An 11,009-nucleotide genomic window follows, 5' to 3' on the forward strand; every position below is an offset into this window, starting at 1 on the left:
TGGAGCTGAAACAAGAGCTGTTTATTAAAGGAAGACACTAAAAACTCAAAGAACACAGAAAACACAGACAGACAGACAAGACGTATATATGCAGCTCTGCAGGTTTGGTCTTTCAGAGATGTCAAACTCCACAGAATCAGGAAGAAAGAAGCTCAGAGAAACGTGAGTGTGAAGTGTTATAAACATGATGCTGGACTCGGATCTGCTGCTGGATGCTCCAGTGAGTTTCCCTTTGATACAGTCAATGGAGCGCCTCTATCCATGATTACAGGCCAATGATACAGTTTAAGGAGATTGTTTTCGGCTCACAGATGGAATAATATTGTGTTTCACCTGATGGGACGCACTGCAGGTCCTCACTGCGGCCCCAGATCTCCAGACAGACCCTGGCCCTCGCTGTGGTCGGAGCCCCAGAGTCGGTAGAACTGAGTGAAGTCGACGTATGGAGGCACTCTTCCCGTCTCGTCCGGTTGCGCCGCCTGACTGCCTCTCTGCCGGAACAGGCTGCCGTCTCCGGAGCTGGAGCTGGAGCTCTGCGTGTGCGTGTTGGTCGACTGCAGCGTCGCTGTGGGACTCTGACTGAGGGGAGGAGCACAGACACACAGAGGGGCGGGGTCAGTGGGAGGGGCAGGGTCAGAGAGAGGGGCGGGGTCAGGACTCTCACTGATAGGCTGTAAGGTGTCTATGGTCAGGGGAATCAGGGGTGTCAGTAGACTACAGTTAAACCGGGACCATGGAGAGAGATTTATGCATTACTGATATAGTTACAAATGCATTCATCTGTAAGAAACAACATTAGGTGGGTGCAGGATTATTACAGCTAACTAAAAATAAACCATAAAAAACATTTACATTATTTTATAATTGAAATTGAAAATTTTAACTGAAATATTTTCTTAGTTTAACTTAATGTACTAAAATAGAAAAAATCTACAACTGAAAAATTATAAAACTAAAATTATGAAAACAAATATTAGCAAATTATATATATGAAAACAATGATTAAATGATTAAATAATTAAATTACTAAAACTTAACATTAAACATTAACATTAAAAAGGGAAACTTTAAATTTCTCATTTTCATTTAACTTGATGTAGTAAAATAAAACATAAATACATAATAATTAAATAAATTATGAAAATAAAAATTTGTAAAAATATAGACAGAAAAAAATAAAAATGGCAAACTAAATTACTAAAATTAAAAAGGAAACGTAATTTCTCATTTTCACATCACAACTTGATGTACTAAAATAAAATAATAAATACAATTCTAAAAATAAAAATAAGTAAAAACAACATCGACACATTATAAAAAACCCAATAACTAATAAAAATGGAAAAAACAAACTAAATTACTAAAACGTTAAAATTCAAAAGGAAACGTTTAATTTATTTTACAAAGCAACATTTCTTATTTTCATTTAGTTGAACTATATACTACTAAAAATGGCAAAAAAAAAACGCAAACTAAATTACTAAAAATTTATCTAAAATTAAAAAGGAAAAAAGCACTGTTAAGCGCGGTAAGTGCTGTGTTACCCGGCGGTTGGCGTGTCTCCCTCCAGAGTGGACGCGGTGTTGGAGCCGTTGGTCAGTGTTCCCTGCGCCGGCATGACCAGAGACAGCATGACGCTGGTCTTACTGGTGCTCTGATGGTTGGAGTATGGCACAGACACCGGGTAGATCCGTCCTCCTGCACACACACACACACACATCAGTGTTAATTATGATGCAGAATATAAACTCGGACTGGACGAGACGCGCTCAGAATCTGTGTGATGATGCTGATTAAAACACACACTGATTGTGTATTAATGCACTGGTTTTCAAAGCCTACACTAATATAATACTTGGAGGAGGAGTTGTTCATGCATATGGTTAATATTTAGTAAATATAACTATTAAAATATAGTTACACTCATTTTACCACGGTAGAGAGTTGTCGACCAATATAGATTTTCTGATGCCGATGTCAATGGCAGTATCGTAAGGAGCCAATTGATATATCACACTATTTAAAAATAATAAAATAAGATATGCTGCAAATAAATTGATAATTATTTGACATAAAATGTACCAAATTTGAAATAATTTGAAAATGAATAAATATGAAAAATATAAAAGTTTGCAAGGTTCTTGATATTAAATTAAATTCATTAGATTCTCTTGCAAAGAGCTTTTAATTTATGTATACATATTAGAGCTGTCAAATTTAGCGCAGGTAATTCATTTTTTCAGTTTAACCCGTTAAAAATATTTTAAAGGCGGGGCTAGGGTTGGCCACCCCACTTACAACTGCTGCTTCTATCTCTTTTTTTGTTGAAAGAACTGCATTTATTTAGATGCAGAATGTCTTTACGAGCACATCAAATGGGAGACTTTTCAGACGCCAGATGAAACCAGCATGGCGTGGTTTATTACAGGCTGCAACACAGGTCAGGCTGCTGTAAGTATTTGTTATATACGAGTCAGATTTACGAACATTTCTCTGAAATGGTTTTCAAAACTGTCCAGGAGCAGCCCAGCACTGTCTCCCTCATCTAACACAGCCGATTCATCTCGTCAGCTCATTAGTAGAGACTTAAAGACCTGAAGTGGGTCAGAAAAGGTAAAGAGTATATATAAAAAAAGCAAAAAAAAAAAAACACACACAATGCGTGTCAGATTCGCGTCATGTTCAGCAGCAGCAGCTCTTAAAGTAACAGCAGCCAAATAACCTAATAACCCAGCTGCTGTGATGTCTATTAATCAAAGATCAAAAACAAAAAGAGGAAATCAATAACTTTTGTAGCTTTAAGGATTCATCTATGTTTAATTTAGTGTTTGATAACTTTATTAAATTTCTGCATATTTCCTACTTGCTGAAGGGCACAGGTAAATATGACATTTATTATAATGGGTTTATGTGAAGATTGTTTTAAGTTCACTTAAAATAGAAGTTGTTGTTTTTTAAAGTCTAATAAATGTTGAAATTGATAGCTCTCGATTATTAAATATTAAGAAAAAAATAACTTCCTAGAGACATCAGTAGTATTGGTATCTCGCCTTCAGTCATAAAAAAAAATTCTATTAAACAAATATTAAAAATATATTGTTTTTATGCTGTTTCTACATTACAACCTGAATTCCAGAAATGTTGGGACGTTTTTTTAAATGATAACTAAAAGAATTTCAAATCACATGAGCCAATATTTTATTCACACTAGAACATAGATAACATAAATATTTAAATGGAGAAATTTTACAATTTCAAATTTGATGCCTGCTACAGGTCTCAAAATAGTTGGGACGGGGGCATGTTTACCATGGTGTAGCATCTCCTCTTCTTTTCAGCGTCTGGGCATCGAGGTTATGAGTTTCTGGAGTTTTGGTGTTGGAATTTGGTCCCATTATTCCCTGATATAGGTTTCCAGCTGCTGAAGAGTTTGTGGTCGTCTTTGATGTATTTTTCGTTTAATGATGAGCCAAATGCTCTCTATAGGTGAAAGATCTGGACTGCAGGCAGGCCAATTCAGCACCTGGACTCTTCTACTACGAAGCCATGCTGTTGTAATAGCTGCAGTATGTGGTTTTGCATTGTCCTGCTGAAATACACGTCATCTGGAGGGAAGCATATGTTGCTCTAAAACCTTTATATACCTTTCAGCATTCATAGTGCCTTCCAAAACATGCAAGATGCCCATACTGTATGCACTTATGCACCCCCATACCATCAGAGATGCTGGCTTTTGAACTGAACGCCGATAACATGCTGGAAGGTTTAGCCCGGAGGACATGGCATCCGCGATTTCCAACAAGAATGTCAAATTTGGACTCGTCTGACCATAGAACACCTTTCCACTTTGAAACAGTCCATTTTAAATGAGCCTTGGCCCACAGGACACGACGGCGCTTCTGGACCATGTTCACATATGGCTTCCTTTTTGCATGATAGAGCTTTAGTTGGCATCTGCAGATGGCACGGCGGATTGTGTTTACCGACAGTGGTTTCTGGAAGTATTCCTGGGCCCATTTAGTAATGTCAATGACAGAATCAAGCCGGTGAGTGATGCAGTGTCGTCTGAGGGCCCCGAAGACCACGGGCATCCAACAAAGGTCTTCAGCCTTGTCCCTTACGCACAGAGATTTCTCCAGTTTCTCTGAATCTTTTGATGATGTTATGCACCGTAGATGATGAGATTTGCAAAGCCTTTGCAATTTGATGTTGAGGAACGTTGTTTTTAAAGTATTTCACAATCTTTTTACGCACTCTTTCACAGATTGTAGAGCCTCTGCCCATCTTTACTTCTGAGAGACTCTGCCTCTCCAAGACATCCCTTTTATAGCTAATCATGTTACAGACCTGATGTCAATTAACTTAATTAGTTGCTAGATGTTCTCCCAGCTGAATATTTTCAAAATTTCTTGCTTTTTCAGCCCTTTGTTGCCCCCGTGCCAACTTTTTTGTGTCCTGTAGCAGGCATCAAATTTGAAATGATCTCATTTAGGGGATAAAAGTGTAACATTTCTCAGTTTAAACATTTGTTATGTTATCTATGTTCTACTGTGAATAAAATATTGGCTCATGTGATTTGAAAGTCTTTTAGTTTTCATTTTATTATTTTAAAACTTTAATGTTAGGTGGGATTAATCGTGATTAATTTCAGAAGAAATGTGTGATTAATTTTTTTAATCAATTGACAGCACTAATGCATATAATGTGACGGTCTAAGATCTTATTGTTTATGTCAAAAGGATTTTCATTAACCTGTGTGTACTGTGATTTATAAAGCAGGTGGTTGTGGTTCTGGCTTGTGATTGGTCGAGCTGCGTCTCACCTTGTGTGGGTGTGAGCGATCCGTCTGCGAGCACGTAGTTAATGACTCTGATAAGAAGTGTCATGTCTTCATGTTTTGCGCAGTGCGGCGCCCTCTGTCTGCCGCTCACGTATGCGTCATGATGCAGACGCTTGACGCGCTCCACCACCGACTGCGCAGCCGCCTCCAGACTGGTCTGCTGCACCAGCTCCGCCGCTACCATGGAAACGATCTCCTGCCAGGGAACATGGGAAATGTAGTCCACAGATATTGAAACGATGCTGTAGGACGGATGTGACTAGGGATGCACCGAATGTTCGGCAACCGAAATTACTGAATAAGTGAAAAGACAGAATGAACTGTACCGAACAATTACGTGACGCGATCTTATGGTAGTACCTCTAATATCAAGGCCTAATGTCCAATTTAACGCATCCTCTGTGGCGGCACAGAAACCATGACACGAAATGGGCTGATGACATAAAATTTGCCAAGTTCAAGGGTTTATTAAAAAAGATGGGTACTGTAAAAAAGCGTTTCAAATTTGGCTTTTGTTAGGGCAGTATGCCATATTTCAAAGCCTTAGGTCTCTTTAATGCATACATAAGAAACCACACTGTGAAATGTGCTGATGTCACAATATGTAGCTCTGTGTTGCATCGTCCTATATGCTAAGTTTAATGGTTTCTCACATGCACATAAAAGTCTGTATATTTTTTTATTTTTGCAAAGGTATGTAATAAGGTGCTAAGAATATTGTGAGAAGAAACCCAAAATGCTTATAACCTGCATTTTGCATAATGAAAGAGTGCACCTTGAATTCAGTCGTATTTTGACCTTGATGTAATACAATAAATTTATTTTCATTAAATTCTCAATTTTCTATTATAAAAAACTAAATAGGGTCAAAAGTCTGGAGAAACAAGCACTTTTCCATACTCTGCTTCTTTTTTCCATACTTTTCCAGACCTGGAAAATACCCTGCATTTAAAAGACTCAAAAGCACCGACAGCGAGAGACTGTTTACTACTGCACTGCATGTCTCTGATGAGAAGAGGAAGGGGTGGTTGTTGCTGTTTACTGTATGATGATTGAAATCGCCAAATGGCCTTTAACAATTAAATAAACTGCAGAATGTTATGTTTTCTAATGCACGCAAGAATTGTATGTATTCAAACAGCGCTGCACGAGCTCGCGGAGCAAAGGTTCAAAATCCAAAGCGGATAAAAAGCAAGACAATAATAATAATAATCATTACAACAGCTCTATTAATACATTTATTATAACATTCACACATAGAGTTCAAATTGGGATCCGTAATATTTTCTAATGCTTTAAAAGAAGTCTCTTCTGATCAGTAAGCCTGCATTTATTTGTACAGTAAAACACATATCTGATTCAAGAAGGGGGTGTCAAAAATATTATTTTACTAACTTATTAATTTTAAGTAAATTGTGCTTCGTTGGTAAATATTTTTAAATTGTTGTTCTGTAATTGATTTTGTCTTTTAAAAGCAAGACAAAACAGTAAAAAGCACATTTTGGCTATTTCATTTATGCAATGGTGAAACAAATTGGCAAAGTACATGGGGGAAAATGCAAAAAAACGTGTTTGTATTCGGCCCAGTGTTTGATTTTTTTCGGTTTCGGCCAAGAATTTTCATTCTGGTGCATCCCTAGATGGGACTTTATTTCAGCAGCTCAGCAGATCTTCAGTAATAATAATTCATGTTATCACCTGGTTGACCTGCTCCGGTCCGTGAGCCGACTCCAGGGCTTTTATCAGCCCCTCTGACATCAGCAACAGGAAGCCCGTCACGCCCTCCAGTGATTGGCCGCCGTGGATCTCAGGCTCCGAGATGATTGGCTTTTGCTTCGCTGCACTGAATACAGACACGTTATAAGAAACATTTACATAATTTAAAACTGTTGGAGTTCATATTATGAATTTTGTGTCGTTTTAGTGAAGCAGCTTTTTGTTTTACCAGTTTTTATAAAGTTAATGTATAAGATAAACATCATAAATCAGGAAACTAAATACGGTCAGATAAACTCATATTTTAATCGCGATCATGATTTCTGCTTCTCTTGATGCGGACATTTGACACAAGACCAGACTAAAGCACAAAAAGTGTGTGTGTGTGTGTGTATGTGTGTGTTTGAATGAGTGTGCAAGTGTGTGTATGTGAGTGAGTGTGTGTGAGTGAGTGTGTGTGAGTGAGTGTGTGTGCATCAGAAACACACCTGAGCACGTCGATGTCTGTGTAACTGAATTTGACTTTATAGTCTCCGATCCGTCGAGTGCTGCTCTGACCTGAGATCAGTCCAGTCTGCCTCAAGCGCACCGGATCCAGACCTGAGACACACAATCTTCATCATTCACACACTCGACACGCTCAGCTCAGACACAATCAACACGTATTGCTAAAATATAATCAAAAATAAAAAGGTTCAGCATGAGCATGTCATTCACCAAAGAACCTCTGAATCAGTTCATATACGATGATTCAGAGTCAGAGTCATATTACTGTCCGAATCACAGCCTGCTGATGTGAATAATGTCAATCATATTGAGAAGACAAAGAGAAAAGCACTCACTGCTCCTCATTACGGACAACTTATGTGAATATGAGTAACAGTGCATTTTAGAACTGCTGATTAAATGAAATCAAACCAAAATCACCATATGGCTTAATGCCATTATCAAATAGCAAAGGTGGTGATTTAATGAAATAAATACATGGGTCGTGTGTTTTAGAGTGAAACGTGTCACTGTGTTCATTTACACATGAGCAGCTCATGATTTCAGAGCACCTCGGTTCACGTTAAAATATTAGAACTGTCGTTGTGTTGTAATGTAAAATACAATTATTTTTATTTTTATGATTATTTTTGTGTAATACTTGTTTTTATAGTAAAATATTACAAAAATGACATTTCTTAGATTGTTTTTCATCAGTAATTTTTATATTTCTAATATACTATATAATATATTTAGTTTTTTCCCCACTCATGCAGCCTTCATTCATTTACAATAAAATCACATTTTGATTGCATATTGTATTTAACGCATTAGCGTGTGTGTGTGTGTGTGTGTGTGTGTCGGACCCAGCTGGGCGAGTCTGGACAGCTCGTCGTCGTTGTCGGTTGTGTGCGCTCGTCCGATCTGGATCACCTGGTTCTGACCGTCACTGGTGGTCTTACAGAGAAGAGCCCGGTTGGTTCCTGAAAACACACAGAAATTAAGAAAACAACGACACGATCAGCACAGTGTGTGTGTGTGTGTGTGTGTGAGAACATACCGACATTAGCGATGTAGAGTTTATTGTTGAGTATCAGTGCGACTAAGGCAGTGGCTCCTCCTGAAACCTCCTGCTCTAAAGCTTTGAGCCGCTCCGCGATCTTCTGAGTCTGAGCTGACAGATAGACGCCCTGACAGACAGAGACAGTCATATCCTTACATATCCATATCCAGACATATCTTATCCACAGTCTCTTCATGCAGGTGTGCTCACCTCAGGAAGCTGTGTTTGGAGGCTTGCTTTCTCTGCAAGAGCATCATCAATCGTCTCAAAGTAGCTCTTCTCTACAACATCAAAAGCCTGAGAGACCAGCACAGAAGACATTATAATTATAATTACTATTATTAACTATTTTATTTCAATTTATTCTTTAATGCCATCAATTTTTTTATTCATTTATCATTTACAGATCTTTCGTACTTAATTTATGTTATGTTCCTTGGACTATTTTATCCAAAAATGTAATCTGCTGTGTTCACCCTCAGCATCACCAGAGATCAGGAGGAGTGTGTCTCTGCATCAGTGTCTCAGCAATGGATGCTCTGCAGTGAATGGGTGCCGTCAGAATGAGAGTCTGATAAAAACATCACAATAATCCACAGCACTCCAGTCCATCAGTTAACATCTGGAGAAGACAAAAGCTGAAACAAACCCAGCATTAAGACGTTTTTAACTATAATACGAGTCTATAATCCATAATAACGCTTCCTGCAGTGAAAAAGTGCATCTGCTGTTGTCTCTCACATCAAAATCCAGCCACATATTTGTTTAGAGCTGTTTTGGCATCTGTGCAGATTTCTCTCCTGATTCAGACCAGAACACTTTTTCACTGGAGGAAGCGTTATTATGGATTATGGATCGTATTTTAGTTAAAAACGTCTTAATGCTGTGTTTGTTTCAGCTTTTGTCTTCTCCAGATGTTAACTGATGGACTGGAGTGCTGTGGATTATTGTGATGTTTTTATCAGACTCTCATTCTGACGGCACCCATTCACTGCAGAGCATCCATTGCTGAGACACTGATGCAGAGACACATTTCTACAAACCTGATGAAGAAACACTCATCCTGATCTCTGGTGATGCTGAGGATGAATACATTTCTGTCAGATCTCAAACCTGTGAGAGGATTCTGCGCACGTCTGCGTCCGTGTGACCGGTGCTCAGCTGACCCAGCAACAGCTCCGCGGTCAGACGCTGGGACACGAAACTGGCCACGCGGCTGCCGTCGAACCCGTTAAACACGCCATACAGGAAGCAGCACTCAGTGCTGAGGAGGAAACAGGAAGTGACATCAGTTCACAGTGATCAGAGTCTGCGCAGCGTCTGCGAGCGGCTCTACCTGAAGCGGAAGTGTCCGTCTTCGTTGGGGTGGCTCTGGGTCCCTTTCCCGTCGGGGCTGTACACACAGTTCGGGGCCGAACCGACGCCACACAGCTGACACAGAGGAAGAGCGTCTGTCCAGCTCTGATGCTGCAAACACAGCAGACACAGGTGCCATCAATCAATCAATCAATCAATCAATCAATCAAGTGCTCTGATCGGCCTGCTGATCATTTTCATTCATGCAGATCTGAGCACTTTCAGCAATGCACAAAATCATGTTCTTGTGACCTTGATTTCCAGTAAAAATATCGAAACATTCTGAAATCAACATACATTCACCTGAGATGCAAAATTATATTATATAAAGACCTGTTTTCTGAAAAAATATATGAAAATGACGTGCCTTAATTAGTGCTGTGAAATGATTAATCGCATCCAAAATAAAAGTTTTGTTTACATAGTATATGTGTGTGTACTGTGTATATTTATTTTGTATAAACACACACACACACACACACGCATGCATATATTTAAGAAAAATATGTTACATTTATATATTAAATATATTTATATATAATATCAATTATATGAATATAAATATATACATGTAAATATTTCAAAATATATGCTGTATGTGTGTATTTATATATACATTATTATGTGTATATATTATATTATATATATATATATATATTATTATTTTATATATTTTTATTTTATTTTACACACACATATATATACATATTTATTTTCTTTATATATATATATATATATATATATATATATATATATATATATAATTATATTATAATAATTTTTCTTTAAAAACTCTATTCTTTTTGTATTCTATCTTTGTTTTCTTTTTATTTATTATATAATTAACAAAAGCAAAAAGGCCACTAACACTAGCTTGCTCTATTCTTTTTCTATTCTATCTGTTTTCTTTTTATTTATTATATAATTAAAATAAAAACCTTGTTATGTGTACTGCGTTAAGCTAACTGAGACTTGTTATAGCACTTGCACATTATTGCTCTTTTGTTTGTTTTGATTGCTTCTATTGTCCTCATTTGTAAGTCGTTTTGGATAAAAGCGTCTGCTAAATGACTAAATGTAAATGTAATACATAATAAATATACACAGTACACACACATATACTATGTAAGCAGAAACTTTTATTTGGGATGTGATTAATCGTTTGACAGCACTAGCCTTAATACCTGAAACAATAACAAATATCTGCCAATACAGTCAGAAATATAAACTTGAAATGAATAAACAAGTTTAAAAACAATAATACATTTTAACAATAAATAATAAATACATTTTAATATATTTGAATAAAAAAATAATACATTTTTAATAATAATACTGTGTGGACAATAAAGAAGTTCACAAGATATAAAGGCATTATAATCAAATAAACACTGACAATACAATGTCACACAATATCAAATGCAAAACAAGTTGATTTTCCTGACCCCAGCGGCAGATGTTTAACTTATCATACATTTCTGTCTGAAAGGCTACATAACATTTTATTGCATAAACATTATTATTATTAAACATTTTATTTTATAACTG

The 11,009-nt window shown here is 37.1% G+C and overlaps 1 protein-coding gene across 1 annotated transcript in view; it reads right to left on the bottom strand.

The window, feature by feature from the left end:
* Positions 1-11,009, bottom strand: part of tab1 (TGF-beta activated kinase 1/MAP3K7 binding protein 1) — an 11,681-nt gene continuing 672 nt past the window's right edge. Inside the window, exons 2-11 of the mRNA XM_058777825.1 lie at positions 9,442-9,572; positions 9,219-9,369; positions 8,316-8,402; positions 8,103-8,232; positions 7,909-8,025; positions 7,045-7,156; positions 6,539-6,683; positions 4,823-5,036; positions 1,545-1,698; positions 1-579 (exon numbers count right to left, since the gene is read on the bottom strand). Of these exons, the coding sequence (XP_058633808.1) occupies positions 357-579; positions 1,545-1,698; positions 4,823-5,036; positions 6,539-6,683; positions 7,045-7,156; positions 7,909-8,025; positions 8,103-8,232; positions 8,316-8,402; positions 9,219-9,369; positions 9,442-9,572 (1,464 nt within the window). The 3' untranslated portion in view covers positions 1-356. The remainder of the gene's footprint in view (positions 580-1,544; positions 1,699-4,822; positions 5,037-6,538; positions 6,684-7,044; positions 7,157-7,908; positions 8,026-8,102; positions 8,233-8,315; positions 8,403-9,218; positions 9,370-9,441; positions 9,573-11,009) is intronic.

This window comes from Onychostoma macrolepis, chromosome 06, assembly GCF_012432095.1.
Source record: "Onychostoma macrolepis isolate SWU-2019 chromosome 06, ASM1243209v1, whole genome shotgun sequence".
In the NCBI taxonomy this organism is placed as follows: Eukaryota; Metazoa; Chordata; class Actinopteri; order Cypriniformes; family Cyprinidae; genus Onychostoma; species Onychostoma macrolepis.